We start from the raw sequence: 18,810 nt of genomic DNA on the forward strand, positions 1-18,810 counted from the left end.
TTCAGCTTTGATTGAGCTTCTAACTTCGGCTTAGTGTAAAGCATGGTGTGATCATTCTTATTTGGAATGAGAAGTAGAACAGGGAGGAAGAAAGTGTTTGAGCTATTGAGAACACTGTTCATTCCAGCACTTTCTCCATCTATGGCTGCAAGCGTGACAAACTTGGTTTGCTCTGGTTTTGACCCATTGTATCAAAGGAGGTCTTCGAGCACATAATAAAATTTGAACCTATTCCATTTTGGCAGTCACTCATTGCTTAATAAAATCCCAATCCAATGATGTAATTAAGCCACACTTAAAACTCAGTCATTCAACAACTGAATTCTATAATTCTAATTAAAAATAAAAATATTGTATAAAATAATCAAGGAAAGAAGATCTATATAATAACAATGATCCCAACAAATTTTCATGTGGTTTTGCTTTCCAATGTAAGTACCTTTTTTTTTTTTTCAATGTACATTACTTTTTTCTTTTACATGAAAAGGTTTCTGTTTTTCTAAATACTTCATAAAAAAATTAATTTAATTTTGTACACAAACAAAAAATTTTAGATGAAAGTACTATAAAATACTAAAAAAAAAAAATAAAGCAGTGCAACTACTTCTCTATAATTTCTTGACATGCAAAGATGATGCTGTATATTTTTACACCTCAAAATTAGTTTAATAATTATGCTTCTATGCTGATAAATTATGCATTCACTCATATTATAAATGTAGCCAACGGTCTCCAGACGAGATCAACCTACTACAAGAGGGCGACATTATTACTCTCACATCAATTGTAAGTTAAAAAAAATTAATTTATTTAGAATAAATTATTTTTTTATAAAATATTTTTTAAAAAATAAAATTATAAAAATTTATATTATATATTAGAAATCGAAATAAATAATATCACGTATCTTGATACGATCGAACAAAATAAATATATAAACAAGCATCAATCTTAGTCTTCCTTTTGTGGGTGTGGGTGGGTGATACATGGCCAGCCCCGGGCCACCCCTACCCAACCAAAGAAAATTAGGCCAATGTGACGCAAGCATTGGTACTGAGATTTTGAGTCCCGAGGCCTACTTGACAAACCTAATAACTTTTATTGGAAGGTTAAAGATCTTAAGTCAATTCCAACATTGACACCTTATCACTCAAAACTTCGTTCATCAATTCATGTGCATGTGAACTCATGACTTCCCAACCCTCACAACTTAATAACCTTTAGTTAATTCATGTGTCAGGTGTGTTCAACGCACGTTTGATTTAGAATTAAAATTAAAATTAAAATTAATTAAAATAAAAATCAAAATAATCATAGCATCTAATTTATTTGATTCATAGCTGAAATCGGAATCAAAATCGAGATAGACTTCAAATACTGAAGTGGAGTAAAGATTGAATTTTAAAAAATTATAAATTTTTATTTTTTTTAAATTAAAATAAAAATGAAATTTTTTTCAACTAAATAGTTAGCATAAGAGTTACTTATTTTCGAACAAATCTTTAGAACCTAAATGGACCTGATGACATCGAGTAATGGCCACGTTGAATTGGACCTAGCTAAAATGGACCCACCATTTCTCCATCAGTGAGATGGAACATCTATGGTCTTTTACTTCGATCCAGATCTAAACAATAATGGTGATTAATAAATAGGAGAAAAAACCTATAAATTGATTCGGTTTCCTTAGACTTGATTGATGTGCCGATTAGCATGGTCGAAGCAAATGTAATGAAGCCGTCATGTGCCTTGGAGAGTGCTTTTCTTTGGGCAGCGAGTTTTATTGCGATACGAGCGGAGAAATGAAGACGAGAGCGCCCTCCGAAACGTTCTCCCACGCATTCAGAAGAGCTGGTCAGGATTACCGTAAACCGCTGGCTGGAATCAGTGGCTGGAATCGTTACAAACCTGTGTCCTGGTGGACTAAGGTTGCTGGATGGAAGAAAAAAAAATATTACTTTAGACTGCCTTTGGATAGCTATTCACCCATTTAAATATATTTAATTATTAATATCCACTCTCTAATCACTTGATTAGTGAATAATTTTATTTGTTGTTTTGGTGGATATTTCCATGGGCACTGAGACATGGTCATGGAAAAAATGAAAAAGTTGAGAGGGAGCTAAATTTTTGCACGGTTAAAATTATTTCACCCTCTCCTAAAATTAACTCACCCATATTATATGGTTTTCAAGTTAATCCACAGCCTTTGGGACTTAATGAAGCTGATATTAGAAAACTATGCTACCATCTCTCCAGAAAACGCCTTGCATGTGTTGGACTTTAAGGCTCCCCTCCCATACTAAGAATTCTGGAAGTTTAGTACGGTATAAAACATTTTGCAGCAGAACACTCAATATGCCCTTCTTTAAAAAGAAAAGAACGGCAAGCAATGCACCACAGGCTCGCTGAAAAGACCTCCATGCACGTAGGATTCACTTGCAAAAGACTCCAATAATTGAAAACACAACTAAGCTGGCATCCAACTATATCAAACAACCATCAAATCCACTAGACCCAGTGCCAATTAATACTGCCAAACCACTCCTCAATCATACAAAACCACCTCAGACCAAACCAAACAATAACCATAAGTTTTGCATACTCATATCAATGAAATCTGTATAAATTTCCACACTACTAGTTTACCCATGCCTAACCAACCAAATTACTAGAAGTAAACTGAGTGTCATGGATGCTCGACCCAATGTGTATATTAATTTAAGAAATTTAACATCTGATCTTTTTTTTTTTTTTTGATGGAATTATAACAACTGATTCTTTGACCATCAGCATTTAGTTTTCGGTGTTACACACGTTCATATGAGATTTGCACACGCTTACACTTGTATTGCACAAATTTGTAATTATTCTTATGCATAGTTATACTGTTCTTGTCACTACTTTTGCATATTTATTTGTGATACATGCATCTTGGGATATAACTACGTACAACCACCGTGAATGAGGACTTAGAGAAACTTTGAAACATGAGGCAGACGTTAAAATTTGAGTCAATAAGGACTAAATGTCTTTGTCTGAAATTATAGAGATGGTTTATTAGGCACACGAGTAAAATTTTGATGGAAAATTAGTTGATGAGCTAGATCCAATAGACCAGTCCAACCGTCACTTATCATAATACGCTATCTTTTTTATTAATTTATTTTTATATATGCAGACAATCATATTATTTTAATGTGAGTACAGTCAACAAGATCACAATACAAAAGATCCTATAGGATCCATACGTAGACATCATCCTATCGTCAGATCTAGTCTCCAATGTGTTCGACAATATGATACAATCTAATCTGCCATAATATTCATCTTTCAAAATACATGTCGAATAGATGCCATGATGGAATGACAATGATAGGAGAAACTCCAGATGTTACGAAGGAATGAATGAGCCTCTAAATGCTTTGCTTCATCTTGGATTCAATCAATAATTGTGGCAAAATCTTTTTTAATGAAAATATATTCTGTCCATAAATTTTATTTAATGTAGATGATATTCGTTCAAATGGCACGAAGTTCATGTCTCAAAATTTAAATAATTTCAAGATCAAAACACTAAGAAGTCATCCTCTCATCCTCCGTTGAATTTGGTCTATCTAATAATTTTTTTTAATTTTGAGGGATGATCGCATTGCTTTTTATGGTTGGAGTGGTTTCAAACATTCCGTTGAATTTGATCTATCTAATAATTTTTTTAATTTTGAGGGGTGATCGCATTGCTTTTTATGGTTGGAGTGGTTTCAAACATTGGAAAGTATTTCCACGCATGGAAGTCTCGTACATGGACACACTAGGATTCCCTTTGCCTCAGCGAAAGCACTAGGATTTCCTTTTTGATGCGTAAAAAAAATGAACCCTAAGTGACCCTTGGTATCAAATCGTAGCCATCTCGCGCTATATTGCAGATAAAACTCCTATCCTCCGTTATTTCTTTTCATCGCTTTGGACTGAGAGCCTTGAAACGCCTCTTTTGCCTTCTATTTTATACTCCCAGGCAGGGCTTCTCCATCGCCAAATTTGCTTCTTTTCTCTCTCCCTCTCTCTCCGGACTCGGAGGATCTGCACTTCTTCTTCTTCTTCTTCTTCTTATCGATTGCGATGGAAGAGCCCGTCGATTTCCAGGAGTGGGAGCTCCTCCAGACTTCCGAGGTGGCCGCCGCCGCCGAAAATTTGAAGCCTTTGGGGGAGTTGGAGGCCGACTCCGACGACGGCGGGGCCATCAAGTCCGACTACTTCGCCCTGGACTCCGACGCGCGGTACCCTAAAAGAGCCGCCTTGGCGGGAGGGGACAGCGAGGAGGAGGGGGGCCATGCCGATTCCGATAACCCTAGCTGGGTCGACCCCGAATCCGACTGCCGGTACCTCGACCGGCCCGAGGGGGTGCTGGGACTCGCCGGGATCGGATTACCCCGCAGGGATTTCGGGGGGTTTTGGTCGGATGAGTCCTCAGATGGCCAAAGGTCGCAGCTTGATAGCGAAAAGGGGGACCTTGGCCATACGGGGGATTCCAGGTTTGGATTGGGTTTGGAAGGGATCGAGGATGGGCATCAGAATTCCGATAAGAAAGATGCGAGCGGTGGAGGGATTGGGGAGATTGGAGGAGGTGAGATGGGGAAGGAGGAGCCCCGTAAAATGGAATCTGATGCATCGGTGGAAATGGTGGACAAAAGAGTTGCTTCAGAAACCGTCCCGGTTAGTGGACGAGAGAAGAGAGCGATGGTATGGTGGAAGCTGCCACTGGAGCTGCTAAGGTTCTGTGTTTTTAGGGTGAAGCCGGTTTGGTCCATCTCGATAGCTGCTGTGTTTTTGGGGTTTGTGATGCTGGGAAGGAGATTGTATAAGATGAAGCATAAGAGCAGGAGCATTCCACTCAAGGTCAGCATCGATGACAAGGTGAGTGTGCTATTTTATATATCACATTGATCATTACTTCTCTTTAGACAGGAAAAATGTAGACTCTCGCAAAAAATGATTCTTCTTTTTTATTTTTTGCTTGTCGATTCTGGGTAAATGTGTGCTCATAGGCTATACAATAATGTGTATATATTGCTAAGCCACAGCACTTATAATTTGCACACGATTTTCTAATGACCTTCAGATTACTGGAAACTTTGAGCTAACAATATTCTATTCCTATTGCTCATCCTGGAAATTGTTTAAAAATATTAATCAGTGTCCATTCTTTATGCAAATTGATGAAATTTGTCCTCATGAATTTTTTTTTCTTAATTTTATTTCTTAGAGTTTGTTGTGAATTTGGGCGTGAATTTTGTTTACTGAGTTGTTGGACATTTCGTAATTATAAATTTTTAGAATTTTGTTTATTTAACAAACTTGAAATTAATGCATCACATGTCCACCTGCTGAAACTGCAGCAGTTCTGATGTGGAATTTAACAATTAGGGGTGTAAAGGGATAACACTTTACTATAATCATCAGACTAAAGGGGTGTAACACTTTATATGATACTCATCTCAAAAGATTTTCAATTTCCATTGTAATCTTGTATCTGCTGTGGAATTTACTCTTTGTTTGGTACAAAAGATGGATTGAAGGAAGGATAGGTAGAAAAAGAAGGATCGATGAAGCGGGAAAGGATGGATGGAAGATGGAAGATCCATCCATCTCCTCATGTTTGATGAAATATGGAAAGATAGATGGAAATGATTCTCTCCTCTAATTAGTATAGGAGGAATGAAAGAGAGGATGAATGATACTTATATGACATTTTTACTCAACTACCCTTTGATAAAAATATTATTCTTATCAATTTACTATTAACACTTACTTATACTTAAAAAAAATAAGCCATGTGTAAGCTTATAAACTTTATAATTTATAATTATATAAATATTTAATTTTAATTAACTTAAATTAAATAAATGATTTTATAAACTAGTTATGAATTAATTTATTTATATATTAATTATATAAATAACTGATTAATTTATAATTCAATTTAAATAGTTAATTATTTTGATATAAATAGTACATTAAAAATAGTAAATATAAGTAGAAAAATAGAAGATATTTCTAGTTATTTAATTATAATTATGGAAATTATATACTAAACTTAAAATAATTAGTTATAAAATTTAATCGTAATAAAATTTAATAGTATAGGATTAAGGGTATAGAAAAAATAAAAATATATATAAATAAAATGAATGAAAAAATAAAGAAGCGTTATAGTTTTGTCAAAAAAAATTAATGAGAAGTAATTTTGTCAATACAGAAATTCATCCCTCGCATACTCCATCTATGCATCCTTGCATCCTCCCAATTTAGGAGGATGCAAATTGTTGGGCAAGGATGGGTGGACAATCTCTCTTCTTCATCCATCCTTCTTAAATTTTTTTGAACCAAATGATGGATGGAGGCTATCCATCCTTTTAACCCCATCCATTTTCTCTCTCATGGCCCCAACCAAACACATGGTTAGATTTTAACCATCAGCACGGGTCTAAAATAGTTTTTAGTTTTGAGCATTTTTTTTGTAAATCTTTTCAGATCTCAAGTTACATTACTTTGAAAAAAAAGTCTCTTAAGATGAGAGCGGAGTATGGCTTCCTTCATAGTCCAGGCATAGGAGATATTCAGATTATACTGATCTTATATTCAGTTATTTACTATATGTAGGTTCAGTCAGATATAATGGACCATGCAATTAAAACTTAATTAATTTGTAAAAATCAGTTGAACTAGGGAACTTGCAAGAAGCAAGTTTTGGATCTGCAGGTAATCTAGATGATTCCTGTTCTTTAGCATGTTTGTGCACCTCATCTTTGCCATGATGTGATATATAACAAGGGGAAATATCCTTCATCCCCCCACAAGTCCTGATGGATCCCCCCCCCCCCGGCGCGATTTCTTGAAATGAATAAGTATTAAACCTTTTTAAAGATTTTCTTGTTAGGGTTTGACAGTTCTATGTGAATCATATCAAATAGATTCATATCTCTCACTTTTTTTCATTTATATTGCATGTTAAAATTTAAATCGTATAAGTTAGTTCTTTTGAAATTTAATTAGTTTGCTTGCAGCCTTAAATTTGGGAATTATGGGTTACATTAATTATCATGTGTTCTTAAAGTCTAATGTTTGAATTGATGGAAGTCCATAAAATTGTTATTGAAAAAAATAAAGTCTTTGAAATTGTTCAATGTAGCTTATTAGGTGTTCACATGGATATGGCAAAAGGCCACCACCTTCGTGTTTCAACCTAAGTCGATTGAATGATTTACTAAGGGGTAATATTCTAAGAACATGATGTCTCTTTAAATTGTTATTGAGCCAGAGTAAATCAGTGGGAGGTTGTGAGTCATACCATTAAGGCAAATAATGTCAAAGATAGTCCATAACAATACACCTATAAACAAAATGCAATGATGCTCTGATGTTGGGGATGAGCTTGCAGTAGGGACAGGAGTGAAACTTTGTTTGTCATGTCAAAAGTAGTGTTTCTTTCTAGTATATTCCTTGCTAGTCTCTAATGCCATTTCTTTCCAAAATCTATTGGTTATTTTTGAAAGGTGGCTAGAATATGCACTCTATACATGCGGGCACATTTGTGGTTAGTATTATTTAAAATATTAAAAATAAAATCATCTTAATTAAATAAAATAATAATAATGGTAGTAATCTTTTGGGTAGATAATAATGATATTAATAATAATAATACCACTAACAAATAGTGCTTACTGTTGACTACTTAACACCTAATAGCAATAGTTATAACATAATTTAACATATTAACACTAATAGTACTTGTATCCTGTCCATCCAGAACCCACATCCAACCTAACCATCAACTTGTTCCGGCTCCATCCACAAGTCCACATAAGAGTAGGCTGCTTATACAGCCTCACAATTCTGAACAAGCTGAATATACAGCTGCACTATACTAAGGAAGCTGCATATGGTGCTGCACAATGGTAAGTGGGCCATCTTTTCAGCCTATATGCAGTCTGACCACATACAAGCAATGCAGGCATTTAGGGGACTGCATCTGCATATGTGGCCTTCAATTTTGTCATCATCTCTTTGCATTTTGAACCTCCATTGGTTCTTGCAGTCCATTATGCTACCAGCCTACCCTGCGCTGTCCCCCCGCCATCCAACAAAAAAAAAAAAGAAAAAAAAGAGAAAAAAAGAAAAAAGTTGAAGATTTTGTAAGAAAGGAAATGCTTTTTATGTTAATTAATCCACTACTTCAAGGAGGACTCAAAATTGCAGATGAGATGTCATCTTTGGTGAAGGATGACAAAATGATCTCTTGCTGATTGCTTTAGAAAGAGACCAGGCGGTGAATTATGGTGTCTGTCATTTTCTGGTCTGTAAATGTTTTCATGGAAGGAGTCATATTAAAGCTTGGTTTGGTATGTTCCAAGGTTGCTTAAGAATGTCGAAACTGATACCATGAGATTTTTTTTAAAATTCTCTGGTGGATAACAGTCCGGCAGTCCGACTACAAGTATGTAGAAGGCATCTTCCTTTTGGAGACCTATGCATTACTTTTGCTGCTCCTACTTATCTCATTTTTTTTTAGCGACCATATTATTTCCGGAGTCTTACACATTCTTTCACAGAAAGGTTCCTGATTACTGTTTTCCTTCCTTGGATGGTTTTGGAACATGATAACAAGTATGGTCAAATGTATGCTTTGTGCCTTTGTCTGCCATTTGGTTTTCCAACTTTTGCCTCATTCCTTGAATGTTCTCCTGATTTAGTAAATAATTTTAACTAAAGTGCTGGAAATAGTGATAGAATCATATTGTTAGTATGAAATTAAGAAAGGTTAGTTTCCTCTTGCAATGGTGTAATAAGCCCACTGTTGCTGTTCTTATGTTTGTTAATGTTCTTCAATCATATTCCTTCTTGTAATCTATGTCTAACCATGGTAAACATTAAAACTGCCTTCTAAACAATCAGTGTTTTTAATGTTATCACAAGGCTACAAATCTAAAGTTTGTTTTCCTACATTAAGTGTGCAGGTTGACATTACTTCAATTTGATTAACTTAGAAAACATATAACAAATTTTTTAAGCGTATAACAGCCTGGACTTGAACATATGGGTGACACTATGAGGTTACAGAAGAGGGTGCTTGCATGGAATCTTGGCAAGGACACATACAGTATTCAGTCATGTGCAGTGCACACCAAATTTTAGGGAAAGAGAAAAAAACGTAAGCAATGCATGTGAAAAAAAAATGTAGTTGTTCTGTAAAAATATTAGATAGGATATTATACCATAGAGTCAGGACGGAGGTTCTTTAGGTCCTCACTTGGACACAAGCATGCATAGAGAGGTAGAAATAGAAAGAAACGGGATTTACCATGGAAGAGTTTAGCTACCTGTTTTACTGGAAAAACTAGTCAGGACGTGAAGAAGAATTGAGAGTTGAGACAGGATAAGGTCAGAGGAGTTCTGTTATTTTGGGCAAGTTGGACAAGATGAAAGAGGGTAAATAAGTCAAAAAAATGTCCATTGATTCATTTCTTGTTTATGAGTTTTTTTATGACAACATTTATATTTTCACCATAGGAAAAAATCAACTGCATGTAAATCCCAAACTTGTGTATTTGTGTGTGACTGAAGAATGATGAATGAATGAAGGAGACCTCTCGCACCACAATGGTGTGACCGCCCACTTGTACCCAAAAAAAAAAAAAAAATGAATGAAGGAAACAATTTAGACAAACAGTGAAGATCTTTGAGGAACAATTTGGCTTTGTTAATAGGTTCAGTCATTGAGGCTGTTCTCAAATTGAGGGGCAGGCCAGCAGGCGGACAGGCAGGTGTGTGCATGTATGCATGTGTCAGTTTGTGTGTGTGTGTGTGTGTGTGAGAGAGAGAGAGAGAGAGAGATGAATAGTGAATGAACAAATAACAAATCAGACAAAAAAGTAAAAATCTTTGTGGAACCATTTGGCTTTGTTAAAAGGTTCAGTCATTGACAAACAATGAAGATTTTTGTGGAACAATTTGGCTTTGATAGAAGGATCAGTCATCGAGTATGTTCTCTAATCATGGTTATAGGCTGAGTGAACTTTTGTCAAGACTTTATCTTCTGGTAGAAAGCCTTTGATGGAGGAGGATGCAGGTTGACGTAGAAGGGGGAGGGGTAGTAAACCTGGTATATGGTTGATAAAGTTTTTGAATATAGTGTTGAAGAATCTTAATTTAGCATGACTCCTAGTCCACCAGGAAATTAGTATATTTAGGCCGCTTTCTTCTTTTTTTGTTTTTCTGTTTTTCTTTTTTATTTATTTTGGGGGATGGGGAGGACAATTTTATCATATAACTTGAAGACAGGGAGTGGATATCAGCAAATTACAAAAGGAAAAAAAAAAATCCGAAAAAGCTTTTTACTTCTTACTGCTTCATCCTTAGCATGAATACTTTTATTCTGCTATGCTGGACTGGACGTTTGGGTGATCCACATGGAAAACAACATTTAGACCAAAACATTTTTCCAAGTTATGTATCAAAGACTCTGCTTTTGTGTTCTTTATGTTGGCCTGCACTTTTGAGTTTACTCCAAGCTTTCAAGATCCTGTTCGGTGACATTTTTGGTTTTTGTGCCGCTTTTAAACAGAAATTGGTCAAGCTTCTCTTTCAGTTTCATGCTTTGACGGTTTGACTATTCTACATGAGCCATAGAAGGCTCTTGTGCAAACTTACTTGAAACTACTAACTCAAACTGACTTACACTGCTGCGTGCTCGGTTAGATTTGTGAAAATTAAACTTGGGTCTGGTCTATCCACTTCCTAGAATAATTCTGCTTCACATATTGGTGTCTTTAAATGCTTTGGTCTATGAATAACTTAGAGCTTGTCTGGCATATATTTTATTATCTTGCTTTTTATTTTTAAAAATAAAAATATGGAAATTGAGGCAAGAAACATGTCTGCCGCAATTGGGTCTATTTTTTATTTTGAAAATTATTTAATTATTTCTAGAAAAAAAGAGAAAGAAATCCTTGCTTTTATTGAGACCACCTTTTTTGTCAGCAACGAATGCTGTCAGCATTTGCTAGAGTAAGAAAACTGCTGATAAGATAGTTTCATGGAAAATGATCAACTCCATGGTCTGATGAGATTTAAATTTTGCAGAAGGCAACCCAGTTCAAGATCCATGCTGCACGTCTCAATGAAGCATTCTCAGTGGTGAGGCGTGTTCCGATCATGAGAGCTTCACTCGCAGCTGGTGGTGTGACCCCATGGCCTGTGGTGGGCTTTCAGTGAGTTGATAAGACCGGATGCGTGGAAGCGATGTGGCAGCAGAAAGCAGACTTAATATATAGACTTGCCTTATTTCAGATACATTATTGGCATAGGAGGTTAATTTTTTTTTTTAATTACTTTTTTCTTTTTCAGTTCCTCGCTGTTGTCCATATGACTGCAATGGCCCCTGTTGCAGTTTACTAGATTAAAGTCATCGATGCTGTTATGATTATTATGTAACCATGTCTTTATAAATAAAATTCCCTACTTGCCAAGGTATTGGCAATGCATGTGCATGAGTAAGTTATTTGTGATAATGGCGTGCGTTTGGAATGTTGTTTAGATATGTCCAGCTGAGAACTGGGGTTCCATTGATGTTTTCTGGTTCTCTGATTCTGAAACTTGTTTGCTATGGAGTGCTGAGAGACACCAATACTGGTATTGAGATTGCATTTCAGAGGCAGGGAAAAAGATATGGGTGGTGTTATTTTCAGTCTATGACTGCTGGTTCTTGCCATGGGGCATCGAGGTATTGGACTCTAGTTACTCTAGCATGGAGTCAAGGCACTTTTCACAGCAGATTGTTGGAATAAAAAGCTGTCTGAATTCCCAGGTGGAATGCTATGTGCATTTGATATGTGATCGATGGGAAGTCATGGTGGGTACATTCATGAAACTCTTTTGTGAATTTGTTAAAATAAACTTGATGTAAATTTTGATTTTTTGACAGTTATCTTGGAAAATCTGCGAAAATTGAAACTCTTCCGTGAGGTTGGATCATGTGTTTCTCATTGCTAAAAGAGACTTCAGATTGTATGTGCGATTACGATGGAAAGTATGTAAATAAATCCATCGTTTAAGTACTTTGATTGTTAGAATAAGATGAAAAGACTAAATAGAGTATTTGTTAATTTTGAGATGTCTCTCTTAGAAGTCTTTTTACATTAATTTTTTTATTATTTAAATTTAGATGATCATGATCGGACTAGTCCATCATGGATGGCCCAATCAGATTTAAAACCCAATCATTGTGTATCATAGTATGTTGGAATAATTTTTAAAACCAGATGTGATTTAAGAAAAGTAACTAGAGTCTTTATTCCAAAAGAATATTGTAAAAAACTTATAGAAATTTAAAAATAAAAAATAATTAAATTTGAAAGTGTGTTAGACATTATTCTAATGCATATTCCCACCCTCATGTAAGAATATCCCAAAAAACTATCTTAAGGTATGATTGAGATCTTTCACCTGCGAGCACGATTGTGAAAGAGATTGACGAAGGCTCTTTGAGCATCTAAGAAGTTGAAGAAAAAAAATATTATAATAAAAAGAAAATTATTGGAGAAAGAAGATTAAAATGCTCTTAGATAGCCTATAAGATTAGGTCCCAAAAGATCCATTTTATAGCTAACCAATATGACCGTTATGATCGTTTATGACCATTATGGATTTTATTGGTCCATTAAGATCTTTAATAAGGAGCTCAATGGTCAAAACCCTTAATATAGAGTTTAACAGTCAGAAAATAAAAATAAGATTAAATGCATATGACTGTTAGTAATTAAAAGCCCAATGGTCAGAAATTAAAATTATGATAATAAAGAGATTAAAATATTTAAAAGATAAAATTAAAAAATAAAATTAAATAAAATTTTAAGTTTTCTTTTTAGATTCTCTCCAACAATCTCTCACAAAACTCAAATTTTTTTTAAAAAATTATAAAATAAAATAACACAAATTTTTGAGTATTTATACTATATAATGGATAAGGTGATTTAACTATACTTAGTGTGAATAGTTTTCATTTCAAAAAAATAAAATGAACCAGATCTTAAACTATATTTTTTTTATTCAGACTTCAACTACCATATATATAGTACATAATTTTTTCATTGCTAGTTTGTGTAATACTAGTTCTATACATGTATCTTAATTTTCATGAGAATTACTAGAGATAGCTCAAATCTAATATCCGCGATCATGTATGGATACCCTTATATAGGTGAGCCCTTCCAGAAATATGTGTAGAGTCACATCTTATGAAAAATATCATCTTGGATCTCATTCAAAGCTACAGCTCTTCCTAACCACTATATAGAAGCACTAATTACTATAAGGATGGGCTGTAGTCTACGACTCCTATATCAAATAAACGACATGTGCTCCCTTAACTAACCAATTAATTTGTTATTACTACATTGAATCTCCTTCGAAAAATTTTCTATTACAGAGATTAGGTTCCCACTATTGGAAAGTCCATTATGGACAAGCCTCAAGCCCTTTGATGACTCTAGGTCCTTAATCTCATTTAAGCCTTTACAAGACTGGCTGATACAAAATGGTCTCCCCCTATAATTTCTGAAACATACCAGAACTTATCTCATAACTATATCCTGCAATTGTTCAACCATCAACATAAAGAGGTCAACAACTCCTTCCTTTTGGAACACAGAAATTATCCTGAATCAGCATTTCTATGCCATGCTATTAATATCCTCATAATCAAAGTGATAGTAAATCACCAAAGTACTAAGACCATGATACCATGAGAGAAGTAAATAGAAAGAAGAAAGGTAGATGTTTCCAACAACACAAGTAAGATCAATATGTCAATATCAGATTGAAATCAGAAATGTACCTGCACTCACCATGTATCTCTTAGGACATAATGGCAATAAGTCTTATAATTGGGTTCGTCTCTATGAACAAGTTAAAATAATAAGATTTTTGAAAAATACATCTTAGATTGTTGGAAAAATATTTAAAATCAGATGTGATTTAAGAAAAATAATAAAAATTTTGGTTATAAAAAAATATTGTAAATAACTTATAGAAATTCAAGAATAAAAAATGATCAAATTCGGAAGCATATTGAACAATGTTCTAAGGCGTATTCCCATCTCTCATGCAGGAATATCTTAGAAAACTATCTCAAAATACGACCGAGATCCTCCTCCTGTGAGTACGGTCGTAGAGGAGGTTAATAAAGACTCTTTCAGTACCCGGGAAGATGAAGAGAAGAAGAAATATCCTAATTGAAAAGAGAAGATCGTTAGAGAAAGAAGGTTAGAATGCTCTAAGATAGCCTATAGGACTGGATCCTAGAGAACTCTTTTTACAGCCAACCAATATGACCGTTTATCACCGTTGGAGATTTTATTGATCCATTAAGATCTTTAACAAGGAGCCCAATGGTCAAAACCTTTAATGCAGAGTCCAACGATTAGAAAATAAAAATAAGATTAAATGTACATGATCGTTGGTAATTAGGAGTCCAACGGTCAGAACTTAAAATTATGATAATAAAAATATTAAAATATTTAAAAGATAAAAATAAAAATAAGATTAAATAAAATTTTGAGTTTTTTTTTTGAATTTTTTCCAACATAGTAATTATCATATACTCCCAGCTCTTGGATAGGAGTCTGATTACAGTCTGAATCTATTGTTCATTAGTGAGGGCACGCCAGCTATCTTCAACTCTCTCTAAATTGCCTGAACAATGACTCCATGCAAGATGGCTGAAAGGTGATGTGGAGGCCAGGAAGTTTACGCGGTGCATCATCCTTAGTTTGTGCTACAATGGAGCTTATAGTGTGCATTATAGTGATCCATTATAGTGAGACAAATTTTGCTACAGTGATCCAAAGTTCCACGCAACAAAGTTGTGTGCAAGTTCCATGCAATCCATATTTTTCAGACAAGCATTTTGTGGCTTCGGCCATTTTCGTCCTTATGCTGGCTCAGCACGAAGTTGCCATCATTCATGTCTATTTGATGCGATCCTTGATGGCCAAGTGGGAGGTGGTTGTCTCTTCTATCGTTTGCTGCTATCCGGCTCGAATGGAATTTTTTTTTTTTTTTTTGCGGCAGAATGTTTGAAAAGATGGTGCCCATTGGCTATCCTTCTAAGCCGCAAATTGGTGAGAATTTTTTTTTTTTTTGGTGTCATTTATGATGGAGATTTGCGCTTATCCATGGGATAGCCTCCCCACCATCAGGAAAGCGAGGGGAAAAAAAGAGAGAGACGATGGGGTTTGGAAGAAAGTTCCAAGTTTTGAGGAGGTTGAAATTATGTAGTTTTTTACGTTTTAGATATAAGCAAATCACTTCTACGATAAAAAAGCAAAAAAAAAAATTCATATTTCGTGACTGCACATCTACTACTAAAGATTTAGATTAAAATGAATTTTAAAATATTAACATGAATTAGAATCGTTGGAAAATAAGAAATCCTTCTCTCACAGCTGTACGTTTAGATTTATATTACTCTATTGTTATATAAAATTGATTTAATTTCTCAATTTTTTCAATTTCCATAACAATCCTAGCTATAATTATATCTCTCCTAAATCCTAGCGGCTATCTTTTTCATTTTGCAAAGGTTCCTAACATCGATAAAGAACTCTTATTGACTCTTTGAATTATTTAAATTATGTGATACATTAGAATTTTAATATAGATAAATTTAAGTTTCCTATAACCAAAGAAAATCACCTAAAATTTAGATTTAGATGTGTAACTTTTATTATCGATATAATTATGGAAATCATGAAAATTTAAATTTAAATAATTAAGTCCCTCTTTGGGTCTATTTCGCAGAGTTCTTATGATATGAATTTTTTTTGAATTTTTTAGATCATCCAAAAAGGCCAAAAAATATTATTTAGGTTTCTTGACCTGTATAAATTCGATATCCAAAAACTTTTCAATAAACAATAAATATAGAACTAAATATATATTCACAGGATCCTCACATATCCAATTGAAAAGGTGACAAACTAAGGGTGCATTTGGTTAGCCATTAAAAAAATATTTTTTTACTTTTTATTTTTAAAAAGTAAAAATCAAAAGTAATATTTGGTAACATCATGAAAAGCAAAAAGTAAAAATTCAAAAAAATCAAAATAATTGCTTTATATGCAAAAAAAATTTTTTACTTTCTAAAACTTATTTTTCTACTTTTTTTGCTTCCTCATATTTAAAACATCAAATTAAAAAGTAAAGAGCCCGAACTTTCTCCCTCATCGAGCTCTTCACCTCTCCATCCCCTTCTCTCTCCCTTTTTGAACCCTTCTCCCTCGTCAATCTCTTTACCTGCCATCCCCAAACATTATTTTTTGCTTTATAGCAACGTAGTTATCAAACATATTTTTTATTTTTTTTATTTTACTTAATAGTAAAAATTATAAAAGATAAAAAATATATTTTAAAAATCAAAAATCAAAAAGTGTAACCAACGCATGCTAAATCATTTTAATATATATTTTTAGGATGATAACAATACAACCTCACGTGATATCACTATCCGTTCTTTTCATGTGCCACCTAATAGTGGCCTATCCCGTGGATCACGGATGGCAACATGGAAACAAGCAGTGCGCGTTAAAACATGCATGCTGGCATGGTCCAGTGTAGCACATTATGTTTTGGTAGAAATTGAGTACAATTTAGCATGATATGATTCAAGTATGGCCGGTTCTACAAGTGTAACAGTCTACAAGATGTTGCACCAAGGTTCTACAACTAAAATACTATGTTGAAGCAAGGATTTTGTCTCTTAATGTGTGAGATGCTTTTTTACCGATGAGATTCATCTGATGGAACAAAGACTTGATAATTTCTGAGTTTACAATAAGGGTTTGACGTAAAAATACTTGTGAACCTGTAAAGTGTTAGAATTAATATGTTCAAAAAATCTAGAAATTATTATTATTCTTTATATGATTCTTAGATGGTTTTATAAAGAAAAATAGAGTACTAAAATAAATAAAAGATTTAAAAACACTTTGCCTAAATTGAGACATGTGAAATACTACCCTAAAATGCGATTCGCCTCCTACATGCAGTCTTCGACGATTTTGTTCCCAAGATACAACGATCCGGCTCAATCCAATCATCATCTCATGAGTACAATCATTGGAGAGGCTGATCCAAAAGTTTCTTCAGAATGCCAACCTTATTAGAAGACGATTTGTTAGAAGGCCGAGTTCCTCAAGCCATTAGCCTATTCAGTCACGTAAGCAACTAACTGAAACCTTCTATCAAACTCACAGAATGCGGCCACATGGGCAATCGGTTGAATATCCCAATAAATCCCAAAGCATGGCCAGTAGGTGTAATAAACATCCATGACTAACAACCTACTGTCACAGGCCTAACAGTCTACAGGCTAGGGGCATAACAAACTCCGGCACCTCTCTGTAAATAAGTAACAAAAAAACACAAAAAAGAGAGGGGGTGGAGGTAGAAAGCTTGGGAAGTCAATCCATGCTACACCAAGCTCCCATACTTTCTTTCATCTGTGCTCAAGCTTCAGCTAACTTAAATATTGGAGGACCCCCATCGGAGGCCCCACATTTAGTATGTAAGGACTTCTTTTGTAGGTCCGTCTTGATGTCCTCCGCTTCCGACCACTTTAGCACCCCTGGAGTTTTGCTTTTCATCTCAGAAAGCAATAGAGAGAAACAAACACAAGAAAAGATAGAAAGATTTTATTATTTTCAAACAGTTGGATTCAAAGTCTATTTATAGACCCTGTCCGGATTATCGAGGAGCATCATGGTTTCAAAGAGATACGGTGCTTCAGAAACATTATATTCTTCGAAAACTAACATTCTCTTTTAAAGGATCATATCTCTTCGTAAAGAACCATTTAAGTTTAAAAATAAAATTTTAATATTTTTAAATAATCAAAATTTAGGAGATAAAAAAATTTAAATCTTTTTATTTTTTAAATAAAACTCTAACATAAATATATAGTTGTGTGAAAGCTTTTAAATCAAGTTGCATGTCCACAACCCTGTATTTTGCCGTTGTTTTATTATCCCAACGAAGTTGATCGAGCTTGGCTCAAAATAAAATTTTTCATCTGCTGTATTATATCATCATTTTTATACGGTATCATCATCAATCAATCACGTAATCATCTATCTAAGCAGTTTCTACCGTAACATCAGTTATATAATTACTAGTTAATACCAATAGGGATTTTCAATGTGAGAAACTATCCAAAATTTGGAGAAGGATCATATTAAAATAGTTGAGAAAAATAGGAAACAAATTTGAGCTTATGAAGTTTAGCAACTTATTCAAAATCCGAGAGGATCAAAAGCATAATCTATCCTTTATTTTATTACTCAAACATTAAAAAATGAAATACTATGATAAAATTTTCTTAAAATATTAGCAAGATAGAGGAATCACTTTGCTACTAGAGAATTTTTATTGCATAACTTCTTTTTCCAAGGTACCCAAACAAGATCTAAATTCTCCCATCTTTTCTCCTCCTAGTATATTTTCAGAAAAGGAAAATACAACTTGGAACATGGCAGCGAGAGGATGGCTGTACCTCAATCATTAAAAGTAAAGTCATCAAAATCTTTTATTTTTTACTATATATATTGTTGGGATATACTGACTGTCTCCAATACGCCGACTTACCCTCGGACCGATCCGACCGACGCCCGACGGACGACTCCGACGGATGACCCCGACGAACGACTCCGACCGACGACCGACGGACGACCCGACGGACGACTCCGACGGGACGACCCC

General features: G+C 34.4%; 1 protein-coding gene across 1 annotated transcript; it reads left to right on the top strand.

Moving 5' to 3' along the window:
• Positions 1–3,981: 3,981 nt before the first annotated feature.
• On the top strand, positions 3,982–11,546 carry LOC105036505 (uncharacterized). The gene is made up of 2 exons (XM_010912272.4): positions 3,982–4,914; positions 11,140–11,546. The coding sequence occupies exons 1-2, from the start codon at positions 4,120–4,122 to the stop codon at positions 11,269–11,271; spliced, it is 927 nt and encodes a 308-aa protein (XP_010910574.1). The 5' UTR covers positions 3,982–4,119; the 3' UTR covers positions 11,272–11,546.
• The last annotated feature ends 7,264 nt before the right edge of the window (positions 11,547–18,810 follow it).

Source organism: Elaeis guineensis, chromosome 1, assembly GCF_000442705.2.
Source record: "Elaeis guineensis isolate ETL-2024a chromosome 1, EG11, whole genome shotgun sequence".
In the NCBI taxonomy this organism is placed as follows: Eukaryota; Viridiplantae; Streptophyta; class Magnoliopsida; order Arecales; family Arecaceae; genus Elaeis; species Elaeis guineensis.